This window comes from Vidua chalybeata, chromosome 6 (assembly GCF_026979565.1).
Source record: "Vidua chalybeata isolate OUT-0048 chromosome 6, bVidCha1 merged haplotype, whole genome shotgun sequence".
Classification (NCBI taxonomy): domain Eukaryota; kingdom Metazoa; phylum Chordata; class Aves; order Passeriformes; family Viduidae; genus Vidua; species Vidua chalybeata.
In genome coordinates, this window is record NC_071535.1 from 36,582,441 (window position 1) to 36,608,549 (window position 26,109).

The 26,109-nt window shown below is 40.3% G+C and overlaps 1 protein-coding gene across 1 annotated transcript; it reads left to right on the plus strand.

Annotated features, from left to right (window-relative positions):
• The first annotated feature begins 1,470 nt into the window (after positions 1-1,470).
• On the plus strand, positions 1,471-26,109 carry VPS39 (VPS39 subunit of HOPS complex). Its single transcript, XM_053946058.1, has 25 exons — positions 1,471-1,569; positions 3,355-3,420; positions 4,671-4,735; positions 5,505-5,547; positions 6,501-6,595; positions 7,824-7,922; positions 8,627-8,719; positions 10,144-10,327; positions 10,854-10,974; positions 11,322-11,442; positions 12,207-12,336; positions 13,519-13,661; positions 14,513-14,656; positions 15,229-15,370; positions 15,629-15,715; positions 17,677-17,750; positions 18,325-18,423; positions 18,680-18,797; positions 19,272-19,400; positions 19,869-19,971; positions 20,915-20,960; positions 21,319-21,468; positions 21,625-21,759; positions 22,318-22,409; positions 23,671-26,109. Exons 1-25 carry the CDS (start codon positions 1,497-1,499, stop codon positions 23,744-23,746), a joined length of 2,628 nt encoding a protein of 875 aa, XP_053802033.1. The 5' UTR covers positions 1,471-1,496; the 3' UTR covers positions 23,747-26,109.

Here is a 26,109-nt window from a genome sequence, read left to right on the forward strand (position 1 = left end):
CCTTTTCCTTGGTTAAAAAGACAGCTATATGCCTGAGCCGTAACACCTTTGGAAATTTGCAGTTTTGCTATCTGTGAGGAGGGATCTGACTTAGCACAGTTTTGTGCTTTAGCACAAAATGTTCATTCCTGAGCAGGAGAGAAGTTTGATGCAAGAATGCCATGCTTGTTCTCCCATTCCTGTGCTTTGATCTGCCAGCACAGAGCATCCTCAGTCCCTGTTTTCTAAAAGTGGTCTCTGTTGGTGAAGATGTGCTTTTTGAGTTTGGTTTAGTTAGTTTACTTTCTAGGTCAGTGATTGTGAACATTGCATCTCTCCATGACAAACATAAATGCAACCATGGCCGATTCTGGAAGGGGCAAAATAACAAGAAAGATTTCCTCCTGAAGACTGAAATTCACTGGCCAAGTTCACTGGATAAATTCATTAAAGCAAAACTTATGACCTCAAAAATTAGACATGTGCTTGCAAGATACTTGCTTCGCTGTTCTCATCTGGTTGCCGCAGGTTATGCAGGTCAATTTTTGCCGTTGCATCCCGGGTGCTTTGCTACTTTCTCTGGTTTATGGTAGCCAATGGCAACCGGACACCTCCTGTAGTGACGTTTTGGGAAGACGAGTGTTTCCTACAGCCTGTCCCCTTTTCGGGCTGTATGAAGATGCACAAGGGCTATGTCAGGGTCCCCTCGGTGGCGCGCCGAACCGCGTTTCCCGTTCGCGCCGAGTCCCCGGGACGGGCTGTTTGATGCCGGCGCGGAGCCCCGTTTTTGAGGCTGGGACAGGGCGCTGTTCCTGGTGGAACGCCCCCGGACAGTGCCAGCACCCTTGAGGAGTCCGTGGGGCGCCGGAAGAACAATCGGGGCGGGCTGAGCGCGGCGGGCGGGGCGGTGCCGGGACAGGCGGGGCGGTGTCGGGACAGGCGGGGCGGTGCCGGGACAATGGGGGCGGTGCCGGGACAATGGGGGCGGTGTCGGGACAATGGGGGCGGTGCCGGGACAATGGGGGCGGTGCCGGGACAGGCGGGGCGGTGTCGGGACAATGGGGGCGGTGCCGGGACAATGGGGGCGGTGCCGGGACAATGGGGGCGGTGTCGGGACAATGGGGGCGGTGCCGGGACAATGGGGGCGGTGTCGGGACAATGGGGGCGGTGCCGGGACAATGGGGGCGGTGTCGGGACAATGGGGGCGGTGTCGGGACAATGGGGGCGGTGTCGGGACAGGCGGGGCGGTGCCGGGACAATGGGGGCGGTGCCGGGACAGGCGGGGCGGTGTCGGGACAGGCGGGGCGGTGCCGGGACAATGGGGGCGGTGCCGGGACAGGCGGGGCGGAGCTGGGTGCGGGCGGAGCTGGGCGCGGTGCGGAAGTGGCGCCGGGCGGGCGCGGGCGCTGCCGGAAGGGGCGGGACCGTGGGCGCGGGGGCGCTTCCGTCGGGGCCGAGCCCGCCGGTGCCGCCTGTGCCTGGCCCCGGCGGCAGCCGGAGCCGGAGGAGCCGCCGCCATGCACGACGCCTTCGAGCATGTGCCGATCCTGGAGAAGCTGCCGCTGCAGATCGACTGCCTGGCGGCCTGGGGTGAGCCGGAGGGGCCGCGCCGCAGCCCGAGCCGCTCCGCTCCTCCGGCCCGGGCAGCGTTCGTGCGGCTGCCGCGCCCTGCCGTGCCGTGCCGTGCCGTGCCCTGCCGTGCCCTGCCCTGCCGCGCCCTGCCCTGCCCTGCGGCGGGCCGGGGGTGGCAGCGCCCCCCGGCCCGGCCGGCGGCACCCTGAGTGGCCGCAGCCCTGCCGCCCCCCCGGGCCGAGCCGGGCGTGCCGGGGCGCGGGAGCCTCTCCCCGGGTCCCGGCGGTGCCGAGCTCCGCTCCCGGGAGCGCCGGCGGTCGCGGGCCGCGCTGCCCTGCCCTGCCCTGCCCTGCCCTGCCCTGCCCTGCCCGGCTGCGGGGGAGGCTGCCGGGACTCCCGTGCCTGCAACCCTGGACCGCCTACTTTCTTGCTAAAAAAGCATTCCCTATGTTGTGACTTAAAGTTAATTTGGAGGCCTGGTGGTGTGTTGAAGTCTTAGATTTCCAATACGTTTGCACGTGTTAATGATATATAATTGTGGGTTATATTTTTGGACATACTTGAGAGTCAAGATTTTGGTCAGGTGACTGCACCAGCTGTCCTAATGATTAAGCTTGATAAGGCTTTTCAAAGCTGTGACCAGGTGCCATCGGATGTACTACCATCATGCAAAATCAGCAATTCTAAAAGCTCCACACCCTATGGAATTGTGACCCCGATGAATTGTTTTAAGAACTATATCCTGAATGATAATACTCCTGTTATACATGGATTGTTTATGGTAGAGTGATGTGCTGGAGAGGATGTAAAGGTAGTTTATTCCTGCATTGCAGGTTTTATCTTTTTCTCTCTTTGAAAGCGTTTATTTTGCTAAACTAGGAAAAAAAATGCCTAAATATACAGACTTACAGCACTATGGTTTTATAAAGAAGATGTGTAACTCTGTCTCTACAATGTTTCTACCAAGTAGTAGAAGAAAGGTCTTGCAGGAAATAAGTTTTTATTAAAATGCAAATTCCTTTTGTGATGAGGAAGTACTAGATGTAGAAGGAGATATTCATGTCTGCTGCTTTCCTGTATGATATTCAATGAGGAAGAAATTCAGTCATATTTCATGAGCCTCTAAATATTTTATGCATTTTGTGTGGTGTAAATGCTGTAAAGAGGACGAGTCTGAAACTGTGCCATAGAATTTGTATATAAAGGCCGTCTTTTATAAATCTTGAATGATTCCTGGTTGTCCAACCAATCCAAATGTTACCTAAGCAAAGCTGCCACTCTCCTTCCAAACATAGCTGACTATTTCAGAGAGACATTTTAAAAACCTGACTTACAAAACTAACAATCAAACCCATGTAAACTCATTGTTTTTCTTTCTGACAGTACTTCCCTTTATGCAGCACAGTTCCTCTCTGAGAGATAATAATGTCTGAAGAATAGTTTATTGCCTCATTTGATGGCACACAAGATGCAATGGTTTGCTTCTTTATTTCTGTATGAGCTAGTGGAATGTGATGGCCAGGCTGTTTATTCTGTTTTACTGCCTGCTCTTTGGCTATCCTCTCCTGAGAGTTAAAGCTACTTCTGTGCACTCCCACTGGAGAGGTGATAGGAGACCTGTGTAGCCACTACAGAAAGTTCTTTTTGGTGTTTGAAGCAAGTTTCCAAGTGTTCTGATAAATGTAACATAGCCCCATAATAGGCACTTTGAAGAAAATTAACTCTACCCCAGGAAAAACCAGCACAGCTGTGAAGGGCAGTATTTGTTGAACTAATTAGACTCTTTTTCTCCTGTCTTTGTAGAGGAATGGCTCCTTGTTGGTACGAAACAAGGGCATCTTCTGCTTTACAGGATCAAGAAAGATGTAGGTAAGTTGATTTTAAGAATGGCACAAAAAAAGTTGATAGTTATTTTTGTTTCCTGCACTTTTAGAGCTGGACATTTCCTGCACACTTTAACACAAGTGTGATTAATTGCTGATTTTTTTTATATATAGAATTTCATGTATGTGAAGTAGGTTTTATTTCAGGTTTCTCTTTGTTTAAATTTACAGTAAGTGACTGTAATTTTAGTGAATCCGGTGTACAAATACGTGTAAAAGCAGTGCCATGTGCAAGTAGCCAGAGTTTTGATGTGTGTTATCTTTTAATGACAGACTGGATTGGTGAGTCAGCAAATACATTCAGTGAGTCCATGAGCATCATGGATGGGGAAGAGGGCTAAATACTAACTAGTTTTGTCAGGTATTTACTCTTTCCCTGCCTCTTTGACAGTCCTAAGTGCTCATAGTCTGTTCTAGGAATGCCACAAATAGAACTATTCTATTTTTGGTTTAGTTAAAATCGATTTTCTCTAAAGATGTTTGTATTTCACGTTACCTGCTATTATGTAGAAACTGATGTTTTTGAACGCAGTAGTATTTTGTAGCATGGCACAGGAAAGTAAACACCAAATGTAAGTTTCCAAGTTCATCAGCTCTTGGAAAGATATGAATTTGTAGCTGCTTGGATTCTAGATTGAATTCAGCTTGATTTTTCTGAAACTTGTAGGTTGTCTGTCCAATTGGAACATGCTAGTCTTGAGTTGCTAGTGTCTTATCTCACATGGTAAATTTCTCCCCCTTTTTTGCATCAATGCCAGGAGAGGTTATGTCATCAGAAAGTGTCTGTAAGTCTTTCTCCCTAAAACTCCTTTTAAACCCTTGTGGTGTAGTGTTTATTCCTTGTCTATTTTGCAGTGATGTGCACCCTAGCAATTTAAGTTACTGATATTTGAGTACTGTGGATAAAATCTTTATGGGTATCTTCGTATCTCTGGGTTTCAAATTACTTAAATATAATGCTTGTAATGTAAAACTTGGGCAAGGCAGAAATGTAACTACTGTTGAGGGCCTCAGCTGGGTACAAGAAATGTAATTTACGTTTTCACCTGACTGTGTAGAAGATGCTCTGATGCATTTAGCTGTGATGTAAAAGTTAGCACAGATACGTTTAAGTGTCATTCTTCCAATGTTAAGTGGCCAAGTTCGCTTTCATAATTATTTGTAATTTACTTAGTGTAAGGTACACACAGTCACAAGCAACTTCAGTTTACATATCCTTGTCTATCTTTCTGATAGGTTGCAACAGGTTTGAAGTGACGCTAGAGAAATCCAACAAGAACTTCTCAAAGAAGATTCAACAGGTAGGAAATACCATCTTCTTGATGTGGGAACAGTTTTCGGCCAATAAATGAAATATCAAATGTTCATCTGCAATCTCTGCTGTGCTTAACAAAAACATTTCCCAAAGCTAAAGATTTTCTTAGAGGTGTAACAGCAAGATGTTTTTCACCACTCTTCCCATAACAGAATAAACTTGGTTTGATTGCTAAAGCAGAAACCAAAGAATTGGAACTTGCAGGTTTGTTTTTGGCTTTTGTTAACAATAGTTGTTCTGACTGAGAATATCTGTAAAAATGATGGTAATGCATCAACAGACTGTAATGTGTTATTTGACTCTCACATGATATCCTATAGGAATATGAATGTAATTCCACATACTGGAAATGTAGAAATAAAGTAGCTGCCAGTCTTGCTACCATTTTTTTTTTTTTTTTGAGAATTTGTGCTCAATTATTATATTGATTCCAGGGAAAACACCTTAAAGATTTTGCATTCTCTTTCAGGATGCAACACTCTGTGTATGCTTTAGAAGTATGTTTGCACTAGTAACATACCAAAGCTTTTTACACCAGCTTAGGTTGCAAATGCTATGTGCCAGCTTGTGAAAAGTTACACTGAAAACCTTTTTCACTGTAACTGAAAAGAGTTGAAATAGCGGAAGGAAGGTTGTGCATGGAAAACTGCCTTGCTGTTCTCATTATTTTGGGATTTTCTTAGACTGTCTATAATCAAACCTTATTGAGAGTTTTAGTTTATTAATGGAGTCACTAACAGCATTCTCCTTTTCAGATCCATGTTGTTTCTCAATTTAAAATTTTGGTCAGTCTATTAGGTAAGTGAAGAAAAGTGGTTTATATTTAATGAGTTCTTCTAGATGCAGTTATTTGTCTGAATGTGGCACCGTTCCCACAAGCCAACATAGTAGTCTGGTTGTTGAGAAGTCATTGTGTAGAGCTTAGCTTTGCATTTTGCAGAGGAAGCATTGAGCAGCATAGATTGAGAAGCAGCTTTGCCAGCTGGGAGAACAAAGCATTAATGCTGATTTGTGATTAGGAATGAAGTACATGCATCTCTGAAGTGGCTGTGGAAAATATAGTTTGTGTTGCCCCCTGTATGTAAACGTATGTGCATGCATGTGTATGTGTGTGCACTGTGTGATAGGCACTAAAACTTCTGACTCAATCTGCTTGATGTAGCAAACTTACCATTGATGTCTTGCACCAAATTCACTTTAGGCAGATGTGATCTTTTAGTGTCTTGTGGAAGATTTAAGTTTGCTTGGCTCTGGCTTTCTTTAAGTTAGGATCTTCTAATGTCTTTTTTTGCTTACTACTTGTTTCTTTATGATCTCCAAGTCCCAACTCTTCCAGCTCCAGTATTATTTCTGCGGCTTGCATCCTCGTGCATACAAAAACAGGACCCTACATTTTCAGCTGTTCATTTTCCACTAATTTCAGGAGCCACTTATCTTTGTTCATGCAGTCTTCCATCTTGAGCTTGCTGTGTTCTGGCCTGCTTGCTGTCCCTTCCACTCTGCCTTCCCCTGCTTGGTTAGCAGTACCTTCCTGTAGTTTTACCAGTGCTGGTGTTAGTCTTCTTTTCTGCATTTATTGTATTTGTATGTGCCTTAGCATTTTTCAACTTTTGGGAAAATGCTTCTTTTCCTTTCTTGCAGCTCTTAGTTTCACAAATTCTTTTTTATATAAACATAGAATACAGTAACTTGTTTGAATTAGCAGTGACTCTACATGTATTAAATAATAATTGGAATTTTGTTTAAAACAGAAAATAACATTTACGTCCATGACCTGTTGACATTTCAACAAATCACCACAATTTCAAAGGCAAAAGGTGCATCTCTCTTCACTTGTGATCTCCAGGTAAGGGAAGGAATACAGCTGCACAAATGTCCTTACTGTTTGTAGTAAGGATTCCTTTTTCATGTTGCTGTATGGAGTAGGTTTGTTATTTTGTATTAGATGAAAATTTATTGGGTACTAGTACTTTTTAAAATTAATACCTACTGCATTTGTTTAAGGCAACATTTTAAAATTATTTTTCTTCCTCTGCTTTACAAGGTATTTTCCTGTTCCTGTTATGATTGCAGCTTTTGATACAGAACTTTTGATACAAGACTTCAAAGCATTTTTGTTCTATACTAACTTTGACTATTCTTTTTTTGAAAGGTCCCCTTAATATAAAAGCCATTTCCTTTCCTTGCATTGCCAATGTACTAGCTCATTGTGGTTTCCTTCTGCAAGCAGTTCTATCACTGTTTTTTTTTACATTTTTGTTTCTCTTTATTGTCCCAAGGAGTCCTACAGTAGTAGCGGTAGATTCAAGCCCTAAAATGGTTCTGTAAGGTGTAGCAGTCCTCTGTTCAGATGCTCTGGTTCATTAAGTGAGTAATTTCTATCAGCCTGCCCATATTGTTCAGACACCTTTTTCATAATCAGAAGAGATGGTTTAGTGCTCTTCATAATTTTTTCTTTTTGCCCCATGGGAGCTTAGTGTTAAATATTTTCAAGGAAGTACTTGGTGTTTTCTAGACATGAAAACTAATGTCTTTCAAGGCACCTTTACATCTGGTCATGGCAAAGTGGCTTGTTGCTTGTGTGTCCAGGCACTTAGCTTTCCTAGTATTTCTTGTCAAGAAAATTTTCCAACAGGTTAGAGTATTAGATTATTAATAGTTTTATCTGTTAGTGTAACACATTCTTTGTGTTGTTCCATTTCCTCACCTCTCCTATACTGCATAGAGTTCCAGCTGTTTATCCCAGTTTCAGGGTTGGACTGATAGCTCTCTACTTATCTTCTATTTGTGTGTGTGTATGCCTTTTGTGCTCTCTTAGTTTTTTTGGATTTCCTTGATGTCACAATCCCTGTCAAAGTTAGTTTTTAAGTATCCTGCTACCTCCCCCGCCTCCTTCCTCTCCCTCCTATGCTTCCATTTTAGGGAGAGTGCTCTTCTGGCATGGATGAACAAAGATGGATGAACACTGCTCTTCAGTGGGCTGCTTTGCTTCTAACAGAGGCTTCTTTTGGCCTTGTCTTATGTTACTTGGTTCTCTGTGAGTGCCTTTGAGTTAGGTCTGTCTGTTTTCACAGCAATCAGATACAGGGGAAGAGGTGCTGAGGATGTGTGTGGCAGTGCGTAAGAAGCTCCAGCTTTATTTCTGGAAGGACAGAGAGTTCCATGAACTCCAGGTGAGTTGTGTTCTTTCTGTAGCCAGGATGTCTCAGCAGGGAAGGGTCATTACTCTTCACTGCTTGCCATGCAGTCCCTGTTACTTAGAGGCACTGCTGACTTTCAGAACATTGATGGTTGGTTCTGCAGAGATTTAACAATGGAACAGCAGAGAGAAGTGAAAGTACATGTTTGAAATCACAGTTAATGGCATTTAGTACAGTTTCATAAGTTAAAGTAAGGGCTTTATCCTGTATTTTAATGTTCTGGTTGTAGTACACTTTTAAGTACTTGACTTTTAAGTCAGTGAAATGTATGAGCATGCATACCTTGCAAAAACATTATGGAAGTGGGTGCACTTCTACTCTTAAGTTTTTCAAGCATGTCACTAATTCAGAAGATAGTTTCTGACAAGTGTAGAGAGCTGCGGTTGTGAATACTGGAATGAGAAAAAAAACCTAATTGAGATGGGTAGAGGCTTTTTCAGCTACAATGCTCTACTAGAAAATTTTCTACTAGAAAATTCTCAGCTAGCTCAGGGCACACCTCATTACTGTACATGAGTCTAGCCTTTTTGCTGAATACTGCCGTTCCTTGAGCAGTAGATGCTGGGCACAGGTGGTGGGGGATATGGTGTTGACAAGGGAGCAACCTGTTATACTCTGTTGCCAGATTTGACTTTTGCTTTTCATTCATAACAACCAGTTTAACCTGTTTTCCTCAGGGAGACTTCAGCGTACCTGATGTACCCAAGTCCATGGCCTGGTGTGAAAACTCCATCTGTGTAGGCTTCAAGAGGGACTATTACTTGATAAGGGTGAGATGGGGCTGTGTAATAGTGTTTTAAAAGATTTGGGTGACAGCAGAGACTATGGAGGCTGCTCCTGTGCTCAGGAATTTAGCTAACAGATTTATGAAGTACAGCATCTGGTACTTCTGCTATTTGTGGCTTTGGAAAGGGCAGTTTAAGCCTGTCCTTTTAAATGGATATTTGTCAGGAAGTGATCTTCTGTTTGTCACTGTTTAGACCAGTGTTTGCAGCTCTTGCAGAAAAAAGGAATTGGAGAAGATACATTTTGTTTTGGCAGCAGTCTGTGTAAGCTCAGTTTGCATTTTATTTAATGCATTAAGAAATGAGATTAGCTCTAAAAGGACAAAGAGACCAAGAATAACTCATCTGACATACAGTGAAGCTTACCCATTCTTTCATTTTTCATTCTCTAGCCGAACTGTAATTGTTTGAAAGCCTCTGAACTTACTGGTAATTTAATATTACAGTTTCCATGTAGACTTCATTTGCAGCTATAGTTTATTCTTTTTTCTGCCTTTACAATTGGCTTCTGCAGATATAATAGGAAAAGAAGATGAAGATGGGGTGCACCACACATGTAGTCAAAAGGAAAACCACACATAATTTTTACAATCAATTGAAACTGATGCTGCTCACAAAATAAGGGGTGCCTTTCTGCAATGCTCTCCTAGCTGTTGATTCCTGCTATTCTAGTGCTAGGAGTAGCTGTGCAGCTGCTCAAGCAACCAGGGTGGAGACCAACTGTCCAAGTGTTTACTGTGGGTTGGCTTTGGTGCTTGACTGACCTGTCCTTGACTAAATAGGCAGGAAAAGTACTCATGTTTTTATGGTAGTGTTTTCTGGTGCCTAGCTGTTGATTTATCAAATGCTTGAGTTGTAATGCAAGGGAAGCAGCAGAAATGTGTGGCTGAAGTTGAAGAAGGATTCTCTGTTTTGGTTGTTACAGCAGCTCATGAATTTTTTGTGTGAGTTCAGTTCCCACTATAGCATATGGCCAAAATAATGAGTGGTTAGGGCAGGGGAAGATGGCTAGGCAGGTTTTTAGGCTTTTAGTTAGTTGGTTTTTTTATGTGGCAGTACTCACTCATGCCAGAATAAAACAATGTTAAAAGTTTTGGCCTAAATGAAGGGTTTGGACACTTTAGCTGATTATGCTGCTGTGCTATAATACATTTGATAAACTGGTGTGAATGATGTGCTCAACTACTATGATCATCTCAGACATAAAAGTAATAATTTTTTATTTCAGACTGATGTATAAGCAGGATGAATTATGATATGCAGAAACTCTTTAAATTTGCACTTGTCCTGTTAGTGATTAGCCTGGGCTGCAAAATCCCTCTAGGGGTTTTTGCTTTAGTCTTACGTAGGTTGTGAAGAAAAGATTATTGTGAAAAACACTTTTTTTAAAATGTTCTTTATTATCCTAGGTGGATGGAAAAGGATCCATCAAAGAACTGTTTCCCACAGGGAAGCAGCTGGAACCATTGGTAGCTCCTGTAGCAGATGGAAAAGTTGCAGTTGGCCAAGATGATCTAACAGTTGTGCTTAATGAAGAAGGGGTCTGTACTCAGAAATGTGCCTTGAACTGGACAGATATTCCTATAGCCATGGGTGAGAACTAGCAGTTTGTTTTTTTTTTTTTGTTTTGTTTTGTTTAAATTTACTTCTTTACTCTTGTATATGTGATAAAATCGTTATGTTCACAGCATTTTGAAACCAGCTGGATTTGGAGTGTGACAGTTTCTACAGTATTCTAAGTTGTACTCTTCAGAAGGTTTTGCGTGTTTGTATTTGCTTCTTAGCCTTCTTTGCTTGTGGTCTGTGGGCCTCTGTCCTCATAAAATAGGTGTATTCCATATCTTTTATACAGGGACAAGGTCTGAATTGGAAGGTAGTGTGTTAAAGCACTCTAGGTCCGGGTGCCTCAGAATTTCCTTATGGTGAAGGATGAGCAAAAGGCTTGGTAGAAGTCTGTTAGCAAATTGCTGTCAGTGTCAGGCGCTGAGTTTTGTCTTGAATATGTAAAAGGGGCACATTTCAGGGGGATGAACAATTGAAGAGAAGCCTTAAGTCACAGCTTGTTTTAAGGAATGCTTGAGAACAATCAACTTAAATGTTTCACTTGTTTCATGAACAGAACACCAGCCTCCCTACATCATTGCTGTTCTGCCAAGGTACGTGGAGATCCGCACCTTTGAACCGCGGCTGCTGGTGCAGAGCATCGAGCTGCAGAGGCCACGCTTCATCACCTCTGGAGGGTATTGATGTAACTCACTGTCACTGTTGTCAGGCTGCATGTAGCATGCTGGAAAACTGGGAGAAGAGCAGCTTTTCTAATTCTCACCTTAAGATGTAGCACTGAAGCAGTCTCTTGGGTTTTTATGGAGATTGGTGGAGGCCCTACCTTGAGGAGGAAAGGATAGAGTTGAGGGTCTCTAAGAATTCATGACACTGGAGATAGTCTTCTTTCTGCTTTGCAATAATGCTCCAGTTGCTCTTGGATTGATCCATGTTTGTATTACTGGATTTGGATTCCTTTAAGATGGGGTATTGCTGCTTTCTGAGCACTGAAAATAATAATTGACATTTTTTGTCTTGTTTACAGCACAAACATTATCTATGTGGCAAGTAATCACTTTGTTTGGAGGCTCATTCCGGTGTCCATAGCCACACAGATCCAGCAGCTTCTGCAGGACAAACAGTTTGAGTTGGCTTTGCAGTTGGCAGTAAGTACTCAAAAACTTGAGTTTGCAGTGGATGCAATTGTGCAAAAGTGTACAAAGGGATGTTTGCCATCTGCTTAACTGTAGTGAGTCCACTAACCAGTCAGTATAACCTCCCAGCTGTCCACTTTGCACAAACTGGTAAACTCTAGACTTTTTTTAACTGAAGTTTTAGTTTTCTGCTGCCTTTATTCCATATTGATCTATTGTGGTGTAGATTTTGAGAAATAATCTTGTATATGAAAGATTAGCTCTCTTAGCTGTTTAACTGGTTACCTTCTTTTTGAAATCATTTGGGCTTCAGAGTCTTCAGGCAGCTTGTAAGCAGTGTATTTTGGAGTTCTGAGTTTTGTCATGCAACCTTTTTTTGGGAAGTATTACTCCTGAAACAATAATTTGTTAGAGATGCTGATGCAGTGTATTTAATTATACTGCTCTTACCGTGTTAGGATTTTTTGGTTTCTGGAAACTCCCCTTAATTGCATTTTGAATTGATGACTTAAGAAAAAAAATTGAAAAGGCAATTGAGTGAAGAGACATCTGCTGTGATGGAGCAGGTATAGAGGTAACCAGAGGCAGCTTTATGACCTTGCAGGTTATCTCAGTGACACAAAAAGCATAGACAGGCACCAGCAGTGTTCACTTTGAGAGATTATCTTTTTTCTTCCTACTTTCTCAACAGGATAATGCTTCTGTTAATTCTCTAGGGTGTTTCTCTTTCCTATAGGAGGCACGAGAGTTTTTAATGTTTGTTAATTTGTATGCAGGAAATGAAAGATGATTCAGATAGTGAGAAGCGACAGCAAATTCACCACATAAAGAACCTCTTTGCCTTCAACCTTTTCTGCCAGAAGCGTTTTGATGAGTCCATGCAAGTTTTTGCCAAGCTTGGTACAGGTAAATGCTTGGGTTGGCATTGAATCACTTAAGTTAGGAGGAGTGAAGTCAAGCTCACTGGCTATTTTATGGGGTTTTTTGTTTGTTTTTTTGTTTTGCTTTAGTTCAAAACAGTGCTGCCTTGTGCAGATCAGTCCCCTGTGAACAGCAAATAGCCTGGGCAGCTATTTAGTTATTTTTTGGTGGAGCTGGTGATTAAATTACTTAATTACTTAATTAACTACACAATTAAGTACAACTAAATACTTAATAAACTACACTTAGTAAATGAAGTTAAATCTGGAGTTTGTCCTTTTTCCAGAATATCTTGTATTCTAGGGTATTTAAAGCATGCACAGCATGTGCACAGACCCTTTGAAGCTGAATGTTTCAGCAGCTGCTAAAAGCCTACTTGTAGCTTGGAATGAAAAATAAGGAACGTCCGTAGATTTGCAAAATCATTGGACTCAGATGAGGACTCTTAACCCTTGGTTTAGCCAAGATGCTGAAAACAATAAGCTTTCCTGTGCTTCTGGAAGTAACAGTAGTCTCTGATACTAGGTCATGCTAGGGCTATTGGAAGAATGCTTGAAGACTGAACTGTACTGTAGAATAGTGCTTAAGACTGAGATTCTTTTTACTGGTGACAGAATTCTCATGTGCATTTAACCCTATAGCTTATTTTCATGCCACTTAATATTTACTTTGGAAAACTACAGTGAAAGACAAGGGCTGAGAGCTCAAGGTATTTTGAGCTTGAATTAGTGGCTAGTAATTTTGAATTTGTTTAAACTCTGTGAAAATGGGTGTGTGTTAGTTACAGATAGTACTATTTAGTTCTTGTTTCAAAAGTGCAGTAAATCTTCTCTTAAAACATTGCTTGTTCCTAGAAATCCTGTCTTACTGTCAGAGAGGTTAATGCTAGGAATCTGCAAAAAGAGCAGTAAGGTTGTAATTATGGCTTGTTCTCCAAGTGTGCCAAGTGCACAGCTTGGAAGTTCCTGTGCTTGGACTCTAAAACACGTTTTGCTCTTGCTTCTTTGGTGTTGTTTTAGCTTCTTTTCTGTAATGAGCAAATTTTATTTAGGCTCTAGAACTTTGTGGATGTACAAGTAGACTGCAGACTGCTCTGTTAGAAAGATAAGCTTGCTCTAAGTTTGCAAAAATATGAATGGTTACTAATACCAGTTATTTTTTGCATAGATCCCACTCATGTGATGGGTCTGTATCCTGACCTCCTGCCCACAGATTACAGGAAACAGCTACAGTATCCCAACCCCCTGCCAGGGCTCTCTGGGGCAGAGCTGGAGAAGGCACATTTAGCTCTGATAGACTACCTAACTCAAGTGAGTGCTCCTCTACCTGGTTTTAGAGCAGGCTTATTCAGTTCTAGCATGCTTTGTTAACTTTGATGTGCTGGAAGCAGTACACCTAGTGCAGCTCTGTCCTGCTAGCCTCAATGGGCTGTCTTCATGGCTGGAAAATATGGCAGCAGCTCCTGAGTGAGCAGGGGAAGTGGAACACATGAGATACCCCACAGATACGTGGAAAACATCACGTGTGATTGGACAAAATTTCCTTGTGGAGTGGATCTGACTATAAATCCAGTATTTTATTTCTAGAATCCTTCTGAAGAGAACTTGAGCACTTCTTTTTTTTTTTTTTTTTTGTTCAATGATTATTATTAAGGGCACTCTGTCCAGGAGGTAGGTTGAAGGCATGCAGTAAAAGGTGGAATGGGAATTAATGGGCCTTGTAAGTTCCTGCCCTCTTTATTTTGTTGTAACTGAAACCTGAATTGTTTGGTTGCCATTCTTAGTAGAGTAAAAGGAAGCTTGTGCCTGAAGGAGGACTGGTTTTATGCCTAGTAGTGTGAAATCTAAATTGTTTTCCAAATGTTTCCTGACTTCTCTAAAATGTCTGTTCAGGTTAACAGAATTTCCTTCTGACAATTTTCTCAAGACTCTGGACATTTTGCAAAACTATAAATGTGCAAAACAAATATATACACCTGAATATGGTTGTAAAATTTGTGTTGAGTAGTTAGTGACAATAAAATTTTTTGGGAAACAGTTGATTAAAACAAGTAATTAAATTGGTTTAACTTAGTCTTTGTAGTTGGTGGGTTATATATGCTGAAGTGAGATGCAGAAATCCATGACCTTTTCCTGCTAAAATTTCATTTGATGTCCTGCAGAAAAGGAGTCAGCTAGTGAAGAAGCTAAATGATTCTGATCATCAGTCCAGTACCTCACCCCTCATGGAAGGAACACCCACCATCAAATCCAAAAAGAAGCTGCTACAAATCATTGATACCACCCTATTAAAGTGTTACCTGCACGTGAGTTTCTGTCTGACCTAAAGGCTTTGCCATGCAAGCTCTGTTGGAATTTCAGACTGAAACATTTAAGAAGGAGGATAAGGAGCTACTTCAGAAATGCTCACACAACTGTCTGTCTTTGATCTAAAAATAATGTGTAAAATCTGAGTGTTACCTGTTTCCTCACTGGTCAGGAAGCAGTTTCAGGGAATGAGGCAGATGTGTCTGTTCCTGGTCGCTGCCTCTGTCAAAAGAAAGTGGCTGTGGCTGTGTATTTTGAAGGTCTAATGAATGCTTTTATTGCCATATATTATTAAACACAGGAAAGTATGGTCTTGGGTTTTTTTGATGTTTTTCAAAGCCTGACCTCTGTTGTTGAAGGGGAATAGCTTTGATGTGTTGTTTTCTTTTTGTCCTCAAAATTATGAAAATTAACATGGACCTTACTGTAAGATATTAAGCTGTCATTTTTTATCTTTCTTATGCTGTGAGGCTTCCTTCTTCCCCTGCCCCCATGTCCAGCTTGTGTTTTGTACTGTACACTTAGAAGGTGCACTTCCAGAGAAGTTTAAGTGCTCCCTTTTTGCTTGCAGACAAATGTAGCACTGGTGGCACCGCTGCTACGTCTGGAGAACAATCACTGCCATATTGAGGAGAGTGAGCATGTACTAAAGAAGGCACACAAGTATAGTGAGCTGATAATACTGTATGAGAAAAAAGGTCTCCATGAGAAAGGTAATGATGAGGTTGGGAGAGGAGAAGGAGTAGAAGCATTTGTTCTTTGTATTGTGTTTTGACTTCAGTGGGCAGGCAGTATTCTGAAGAGGTTGTTTAATTGCTGTCTTGTGATTAAATCTTTGTTCCTGTTACAATTTGGTCTGTATTTTCAAAACAAAACTTTGTTTTGTCTTCAGTAGCATAACAGGGAAAATGCACTTTCTTGGGGTTCACGTTGGAACTAGCATTTACAAAGGAATTCTTTTCTTTTGAAAGCGTTACAGGTACTGGTGGATCAGTCAAAGAAAGCCAACTCGCCTTTGAAGGGCCATGAGAGGACAGTGCAATATTTGCAGCATTTGGGTGAGTATGAAGAAGAGCAGTATTTCTGTGAGGTTTTTATTCTTGTTTGGCTTAGTGGTTATTCTGCTGTTTGGCAGCTTTCTGGAGGCTATCAAGCTGAAAGGGTATCCTCGTTATCTTGTTTGTTTCTTGCATAATGCAACCTTCAAGTATTAGCTCAAGGCATTCAAGTTTCATTGAAATTTAAATATCTTATTGGAAAACATTGCTTATTTCTGATTAAAATATCCACTGGGAGAAAATGGGTCATAGTAATTTGAATTTTCTTCCAGTGATGAAGATAAGTAGAAAGTCTACTTTAGTCTATTCTTTTCTATCAATTTCTGGGCATTTAATGCAATATTCTTAGGTAGTTCTCAAGTAATTACAAATTCCTCCAGGCTTGTAGTCTGGTGTTTTAAGTCATCAGGTATGTATTACTGATGGGTAATACTTAATACTTGCCTTGTGTCAATAGGGTAAGCACTGGTTTATTGCATCAAAGCAAATATTAATTGTGTGATTTGCCATCAACAATATTCTTTATAGTGTGCAGGAGAATTATATATTTGCTGGGGTGGGAGATAGTTTTCTATGTTGCATTATTCTTTCAACTTTTAAAATAGTATTATGCAGAACCTTTTCCTATTATAGCTCATGTTTAAATTAAGGATTTGTTGCTGAGGAAGTGTAGAAATTCCCTGCTTGTGGCCTGTGGGAGTCCCCATGCAGATGAATGTTTTGTTATATGCTGAGGGAGCCAGTTGTTCTGTTTCGTGGTGCAGTGTGGTGGTTTCCTTTTAGTATACTGATCAATAAGCTTTGGTAGTTATTTAATGAGCTCCTCCTGATATTTTCACTGTTTTGAGTAGGTTTTAACTTCATGTTTGATTTGCTTGGGATTTCAGCAAAAGCAGCTTGATCAGTGTTTTGTCATTATTCTGTGTTTTTGTCATTATTCTAATTAATGTTACACTACTTTATAAGGAGTTAGACTCTCTGTTTTACATGAGAACTTACTTCCGTGACTTGTCCTGTCTTTTTTTAAAATTTTCTCTGTTAGGCTAGCATGCCCTGTAAAATCAGAAAGTTAATAGAGTTCAGGAAAATTCAGACCCACAAGTTTATTGCCATTTGCCAAGTCATGCTTTTGTTACTGAAACTTTGAGATTGGCTCTCCTGGGAACTATTCCAATTGTTTTACTTCACAGTGCACATTATCTGCATTTTTGAATTTATTTTTTAAGTTCTGCTAATATGAAGATGCTGCTTGTTTTAAATATTTTGGGATGCAGAAAAGCAAACAATTACTGCCTTTTTATAGGGTTGCTTTAAGTTTCTGTTTCCTGTATAGTTGTGTTATGTTGTTAGGGCAGTGAATGCCTCAATGATTCTGAGCAGGAGGGTGAGGGGAAAGTCATGTTTTCCTAACATGTTTTATTAGTATTGTGAACCAAAGTGTCCAAACGATAGTATTCTTTTAAAGGGGCAAGTCCTACATTTTGCTAAAAGCTGAGAAGCTGTTACCTGTCCTGTGGTTTCTATGCCAGTTACTTCAGTACTGAGATGCTTTACTACTTGTTACAAACTCTTTGACCATTTGCTGTAGAAGTCATTGGACTGACAGGTTGGAAATCGACTGAAGGAAGTTACACAAATGAAAAGGTCACTGCCTCTCTACCCTAATTAAAACAAGTTGAAAGGGAAGACTTTTGGAATGTGATTAAGGCAGTCTTGATTTTGGGCTGAATTCTTTGCATTTGGTGACACTTAGTATTTGAGTTAATTTTTGTTTCTGTTTAAAATCATGTTTGTGAAGCAATGAAATTGTAGCTTTGGAATGAGTGATTTTCTTGACTTGAGCAACAACTGGATTCTTCATGTAAATTAAGGTTTGCTGGCTCTGAAAGCATCTGCTTGTGTTGTGAATAGATAAATATTTAGGATTTTAACATTGAGCACTGCTGCTTTTTGTATTCCAGGCACAGAGAACTTGCACTTGGTATTTTCCTACTCTGTCTGGGTGCTGAGAGATTTTCCTGAAGATGGACTGAAGGTTAGTGTGGTTGAAAGAATGTTGTTGACATTCTTAGTGCAGTATATGGAATTGGGATAACTCATTGTAAGAAGCTCATTAATGCTAAACCAAATTAAATATATAATTTGTATTTTCTGGGTTCAGTACTAATGTTAACAGTAGATAAAGCAGGTCAATCTTACACTTTTTCTTATGCTTTTCCATTCTTGGAAGACTTCATAATAAATAGCTAGGAACCTTTGATAGAACATTTCATGTTATTGATGCCACACTTTTGCACAAGAGCCTAATTGAGTATTTAAATGTCAAGTGTTGATTTGCCTATAAAGTTGACTCCCTGTATTTGGGATGTGTTGAGCTTTGTAAGAGAAGAATGTTCACGAGGGCAGAAGTGGGGATGTTTATTAGTCTTTTCAGGGGTGAAATAACTTCCCAGTGCCTGAATAAGCTGCTCAGATTTTTTTTTATTATACTTCGTGTGCTTACTCTTTGGACACAAGATTATATGCTGGGCTTTAGTGCCTCAGAGAAAAACATGCTGTGGCACTTAAAAAAGGAAAATCACCAATCCGAATAAAATTTTATTTAACAGATATTTACAGAAGACCTCCCTGAAGTGGAAGCTTTGCCACGAGACAAAGTGCTCAGTTTCTTGATAGAAAATTTTAAAAGCTTGACTATTCCTTACCTGGTAAGAACTCAATCTTTACTAGTGCATTTTACCTTCAAGTACAAAATGTTACCTGTAAGATCTTAGTTCTCCAGGAGTTGGAGCCTGATCTGTCTCACAGAATGTTAGCAGTGCTGTAAGTTGTGCAAAGAAAACGTAATTAGAATACACTAAATCCTGAAGTCAAGCTTGGTAAAGGCAAGCATGGAACTGCTCCTTATAAAGAATTACTTCCCAGTGGAATTGTCTACAGCTGAGCCTTAACATGTATTTACAGGAACACATCATTCATGTCTGGGAAGAAACTGGTGCAGACTTCCACAACTGTCTGATCCAGCTGTACTGTGAGAAAGTGCAGGGCTTAATGAAAGAATATCTCAGTTCTTTCCCTGCAGGTATGTCTAGCCTTTTCTGGTGGGAGGACTGGGGTATGGGAGAGCACAGGGGAGCCTTCATATTCCATGTTGTAATCCTTCCCTGTTAAGATCCAGCATAAGATACCTAAGTGATGGAGGGAACTGGAAACTTGTGGGTTTGTAGGACAGTCTAGTTTATTGCCTCTCAAGAGATCTTTCAAGGGACCAAGCAACACTTTGTTCATAATTAAGTCAAATGGCAGCTACTGCTCCCTGACTTCTGCATGTTAAGGGTAGGGAAGGGTTTTGAATAACTTGAGCATTGCTTTAACCAGCCATGTGATGTGTTTTTAGGAGCTGAAGTTAGTTTGGCAGGCACATGACAGCCCCAACCCATGAAACAGTTCTATCACCATTTAGTTCCTCTTCATAATGATTTGTTTATCTTCTAGTACAGACTAGTGTAGTGAGACAGTTGTAATAATTAAGCTAATGATGTTTTCTTTCATATAGATAGAGCTCCAGTGCCTGCTGGGGAGGAAGGAGGAGACTTGGGGGATTACCGGAAAAAGCTGCTTCTTTTTCTGGAGAAGTCTAGCTGGTATGAGCCTAGTCGACTTATTAGTGACTTCCCCTTTGATGGTGAGTTCTGTTTCTATAGGTTAACTAAACCCTAGCTTATTGCATTGTACAGCAAAACTTCCTCACTTATCATAGAATCATGGTAGCTGGAAATAGAGAAGATGGCTTTATCTGTAGTTGTAGGCCACTGGTGTGTATACTAACTCTGTTTTTGCTGGCACAATTGGGTTTACCAGTTTCTGCAGTATTCCTGTAACTGTTGACCTAAGACCTTATGGCATCTCCCAGCTATTTAGCCTAACTTTGTGATGAGCCTGAATTGCTCAACAGATCTGAAGGTTATTGTTTCTTAAGGTGACTTAAGAATTCATAAAAGGTTTCTGAGACTAGTGTGAAATGTAGACTTACAGTGTCAGTGTAACTTGTACTGTAGCCTGAGCACAGATTAATACTTCCTTCTATTAGTCTGGTCACTAATTTTGTCATTCCCTGTGTAGCTGTTGTTTTAATCCTTCATGCTATCTCTAGGTCTCCTAGAAGAACGTGCTCTGCTCTTGGGTCGAATGGGGAAACATGAGCAAGCTCTGTTTATTTATGTTCATATTTTGAAGGACACCAACATGGCTGAAAAGTAAGGATTTCTTTATTTTATATTTTTTGCATTTTTGGAAGACTTATTTTGCTGACTGCTGTGTGGATAGGATGTGTAGTGAAATGTTACTATATGTGGAGCATGAACATTGTAAGTCTTCAGGATCTTCTGTGTTTTCACATTTTATTGACCTTGAAGCTCTTCTGGGTGTCTGTTTATTACAGACGCTGCTGCTGTCCCCTTGAGGTTTGCCTTTTCATGCTCTTCTGTTGTTGTGCTTCAGAGCAGTATGACCATCATCAATGACCTCTCCTTAGTCTGTGATCTTGTCCTGTTTTGCTTTCTTTCTGTTTGGAGAGATTTTCACTAGCCCACGTTAAAAAGAATCCTCGTTAGTGAAGATACAGCATCTTTCTGTATGATTTGTGCCAGGGAACCTCCTGAGTGAATCAGAAAGTACTCAGGTAAAAATAGAATTACGCAACACTGGCAGGTGTATCTGAACACTGGGACCTATTCAACATAGTTGCTTTAAAAGCTATTTTCAGCAAATGTTTGTTAGAAGGGATTCATCCCTGCTATGCAGTGTACACTAATGAACAGCTTATTTTAGTGATTCAGATACACTAATTAGATATACATACACATAGGTTTTTACGCTGTGATGTGTTGATATGATTGGGGATATCTTTTTCCCCCCTTTTTCTTACACAGCTAAATTCAATTTGGCTTCTGTGTTAAGACTTTTTAAGTTGATTGGAAGTTGGAGACTTGCACAAAACTTTGCTTCTCTTGGCATTGTGATGCAGAATAAATGGTGTAATCCTGCTGTGCAGTTTGATGAATTGATCTGAATCAGATGTACAGTCACTTAACTTGGATGACTTCAGTAGTAATTAAATGTTAATTTCTGTAAACTGATTCTTTGTGTCCTGTAACTGTTTCTGTATTTATCTTAATTCTTCTCTGTTGATTCTTCTAGCTACTGCCATAAACATTATGACAGAAACAAAGATGGCAATAAAGATGTAAGTAGCTTCTGGTTCAGTAAGGAAGTAGAACGCTATTCATACCTTGTTCAAGACTTGAAAATTCTTGCTCTGTATAGACTTTTTCAGGGTTTGTCTAGTATATGGGAACCTATGTATAATCTATTGGAATTTAGGAATTCCTAGGTGATTGTGGGGTGTCTTTTGTTGAGAATGTTACTGTATCCAATGTTACTGTAAACCAATGGGATTTGAGTCTACATTAAGAGCTGTTTAAATGAGCAGTGCAGAGCTTTGGATGGCATGGGTATAACTTAGTACCATTGCTGGGTTTTATCAGCACTGTCAGCTGTGGGTACATGCAGCAGTTTTAGAACTTCCCTTGTGTGTGCTACAGGTGTATCTGTCCCTGCTGCGGATGTATCTCTCCCCACCCAGTGTTCATTGCCTGGGACCCATCAAGATGGAGGTGCTGGAGCCTCAAGCCAATCTGCAGGCTGCTCTGCAGGTTTTGGAACTGCACCACAGCAAACTGGATACCACTAAGGTAAGTCAGACCTGTAAGTACTCAGTCTGTGCTGTTGGCAGGAGACTCCAGAAGGACTGGAGTAGGCAAGTGAATTGAATGTGTCAATCTAAGTGTGTCAATTTCTATTCTATTTTAGTCTCTATTCCTTTTTAACTTTTTCTAACTTTGTTCCAGGCAATAAACCTACTCCCAGCAAATACACAGATTAGTGAGATTCGCATCTTCTTAGAGAAAGTACTTGAAGAAAATGCTCAGAAGAAAAGATTTAATCAAGTGCTCAAGAACCTTCTCCATGCAGAGTTTCTGAGGGTAAGCATCCACCACCTGTTACTTATTGAAATAATGTTTTACAATACATTCAATATTGCAATTTAGTGTTTCTTATAGGGATGGGTGTCCTCTAGATGGTGCTGCAATGCACCTGAAATTAAATGGGAACCATGTAGCTTGAACATCCTTTTTGCAGGAGATGGTGTGTACATTCATTTTAGTTTGGATGAGTTGTTTATCTTTGCTCACTGTGCTGTGGTGTGCACTGCAGAATCATCTCAAACAGCTTGGACTGGATTTCTTTCAAATGAAGTGAACCAGGGGGAGCAGTTCAATTGTTCACCTTAACACCCCTTTAGTGGTTGAATGCCTTAGGCTGTGGACCAAGGTGAAAGCAAAACCCTGTGATTCATACAGTGTGGGTTTTGGGTGTTCAGTACCACCTGCTCTGCTCCACAGAGCAGCTTCTTCTGTGCTGCACAGCTTGGTAATGTAGGTACAGCCACTGACAGTTAAACGTTGTGATGGTTTGCAGTTTCATCAGACCTAGGCATGGCATTGCTTTTTGAGAAACTTGGGTTTTTTCTCCATCTTTAGGTCCAGGAGGAGCGGATCTTGCATCAGCAAGTAAAGTGCATAATTACAGAGGAGAAGGTGTGCACTGTTTGTAAAAAGAAGATAGGTAACAGGTGAGAGAGCTGGGTAAACTGAATCAAATATTAATCTGGTACACTTAAACTAAAAATGTTGGAAAACTGAATGTGTGTATAGCCAGAGAGAACAGCAGTATGAGGGAGCTGTTTGAAGGGTGTTTGAAATACAGTTCACATTAATTAGCTGGATGGTTAGGAATACTTTAAAGCTTTGGTCAGTGAATCTGCTGCAAGAGTTTAATCCTCCTTTTAACAAAGGAGTATAAAACCCTTTCAGAAACTCCCAAGAGTTCTTACTTCATAACTCTAGAAGGCATGAAACTGAATTTTGAAAACTTTGTAAGAACACTGCCTTTCTAAGAACCTACTTCTTAACTAGAATTGAGGAGGATGATATAAAGGATTTTAAGCTGAGATGCATGTGTAGTTTTCTATATCTGATGGCTTTATGGCTCCCTGACTGATTTATGTTTTGTAGCTTACATGCAATAGGATGTTTAAAAGTAGAACTAATTTGCTTGATGATTTGGATGCCAGTGACCCTGAGATGAGCTCAGTTGCTTAGGGCATGGTGCTGATAATACCAGGGTTGTGAGTTCAATCACTGTACTGGCCATTTACTTAAGAGTTGGACTCTTATCCTTGTGGGTCCCTTCCAACGCAGAATATTCTGTGAATCTGTGAATTTTTCTTCTGTCATTCCTAGTAGCTAAATTTGGGTTAATATAGAATGCAAATTTTATTTGCACTTGTTTTTTTTTTTTTTCTTTCAACTGGAGGGAAATGCTACATGACTCAGTCATTATTTTCTCCTTGATGGGAGCCCTTCTGAGATATCTGTAGCATTGACAGTGATAGGGAAAGGTTCTTTACCCAAAACATTTTGATAAACATCAGTCTAAATATTGCTACGCATCTTAAATTTTTTGCTCTTAACATGCAGCATGTAGCATCAGAATTGGAATTTGCATATGCAATATTGTTTTGGTTATATAGAATTTTTCTAGTGCTGTTAAGTTTAGCAAGATTTTGAAGGGCAAGCATGTCCCCCAGTCTTTAACTTGTTACCAGTGACTTCTAAGTAGAGTGTGCCTGCAGAAATGAAAATAGATTTTAAAAACCTCATAGAATATCCATAGAATTATATTTTCTGTTTTCTCTTTAATATGTTCAGGCTATAGTTTAAAAAAGTGTCACTATCATGTGTCTCTCTCTGATTCTGCCCACCTTGGATGCTCTTGTTCGAATATTGAAAACTGTCTCAGCAGCTGACGTTTGTGTTTTGTTCTCTTTACAGTGCATTTGCTCGATACCCTAATGCAATAGTCGTGCATTATTTCTGCTCCAAAGAAGTCAACACGCTGGACACCTGACCTTGTCATGGTCAATATTCCCAGCACTCATACGAAATTCAGTACTGATGACTAAAGAAGTTGATGTGTCTGAGATTTTTGAGGCTTGTTGCTAGGTTCTCTTACACTGGGTAGAAATCATTTGACTGTACCTACCCAGCAATATTGATTTACTAGAAAATGACTTTAACCATGTTGTTACAATGCTGACAACTACACTGAACCTCTCAGTCCTCAGATGAAGAATAGAAACTGATTTTTGTAGTGAGTTTTGTAACACACTCCAGCCTTGCAAATGAACCATTAGACAACTTTTGGACGTTCACCACAAATCAAGTTTTACAATAAAATGTACTTTCCTAGGGTGGCAATGTTGTGATTTGGCCTTGTATGTAAGTATTTATTCAAAAAAAGAAAATTCCCTGAAAGTCTTTGCAGCCATATCAGCATTGCATGGAGATCACCAGGTGTTTGTCATAGAGGAGGCTGCTGTGTCTGTTTCTAGACTTAGGAAGTGTAACTTTTATCTCAGCAACAGAAATGGTTTAAGTGCTGGCCAAAGGACTCTCTATTTATATTCAGTGGTTTTGCCTGACCTACTGGTAAGTTGTTTCACAGGAGATATTCAGACAAATGATAGATACCACTAAGAAACCTTTTTTTCCTTTTTGTTTTAGTTTGAGAGCTATAAATTGAATTAACTTGTGTGTTGTTTGCACTGACTGTGTTCACTCTTAGTGTGAGTGGAAGCTCAGAGCCTGTTTGAAGAAGTTCACATCTGCACTCAAAGGAAAAAGCAAAGAACACCCTGTAAAGCAATTTCTGGAAGGAGTGAACTCTAGTGACTGCTTGAGCTTCTGGACTATGCTTGAGACGTTTGTATATAAATTCTTTAGTCTCTGGTTCACTTTAACACTGCAGTAAAATCCAGACTGTTTCAACATCTGTGTATTTTAAATGCTCTAGAACTGCATTCTGTTCAGGCTGGTACTGTTCTTAAATTACTGTTGGTCCAGAATTGTTAACACAAGAACTAAATGGTACCATACTCTGGACTGTAATATTTTTGTCTAACTTATTTTTTCAGAAACATTAATCAGTAGCAGATTGGTATGAGGGACAAAATGTTTGTTGCAGAAAGAATCTGTGGAGTGGTAATGAAAAGGCAAGCAGTAGCAAATAACCCTACAGAGTGGCTGTTTGACTCCCAGCATCCTGGTCTAGCAATACTTATAAATATGTCATTATTAAGTGGTGTGGACCATGACATGTAACTACCAGATAATCACATCTTAAAGAACAAGCTGATGAATAAATCTTTTCTGCCTAAAGTGTAGTTGAACCTCAGTTAACATCATAGGTTTACTTAAATCATGTGAGTGTTTTTTAGGAACAGATCTGCTGTAGGCTGAAAAGAGTCCTAATTCACTTTCATTTGCCAATGTTAATAGTTTCCCTTGATAATTGTTTTTCCCTTGTTCATATGTGTTTGTATTTATTGTTCGTGCATTCTTCTGGATTTCTTAGTCCAGTGTTTTGCTTGGATGTCTTGGGCAGTATTGCTACTGAATACTTTCTGCAGAGGCTGGATAGAGGGAATCTGTCGTGTTAATGTTCTTAAACTTGTATTTCTTCTGTTTGAAGAAGAGAGCCTAAAAATACTTACACTAGATTTGCACATTCTGTATAGATCTTTATATACTAGTTCAGGTATGGAGGGAAGATGGTTTGGGAGAGGTGTGTTTACAGGTCATAGCGAATGAAGAGAGGGTATTTGAAAAGACCCTGCATTCTTTGTATACAGATATAACAATGCTACTCTGATTTTTACTTATCTTATGTTTAGTGCTGGTAGTATAATTTTTATTTGACTTTATTATCTGTTACCAGGATCTTCATTGTGCTCTTACTTACAACTAAAGTTATGCCTCTGTTCATCTCCACTGCATACCTTTTATGTGGTTTGTGCTGTACTTTTTTTTTTGCTGGTTCATACAATGTGCTTTGGGTTTACTTAACCATACAGCAGGTTTGTCTAAAGCAATAGGTTGTAATAAATATTGTGAACCAGTGTGTGTTTCAGTCATTGTGCAGTTAAACTTCTCTGGGCTGATGTAGATTTTATTTTTTATTTGTATATTAGACCTCACTTTCTCCTGGAAGTCAGACCCAATGCAGTATCTCAGTATTCCCCTTGCTTTAGTATGTGTAAATCCAATGTGGCCATTCTCAATGTAGGTTTTGAAATCTACAGGTTTATACATGTTTATGTATGTTCTCAAAATCCTACTAAAACCACTTTTGTATTACCTCTTTGAAATAATGTTTTTGCAAGTCTTACACCATTATACCATTAAATATGTACTTACTAGAGAACACTAGAA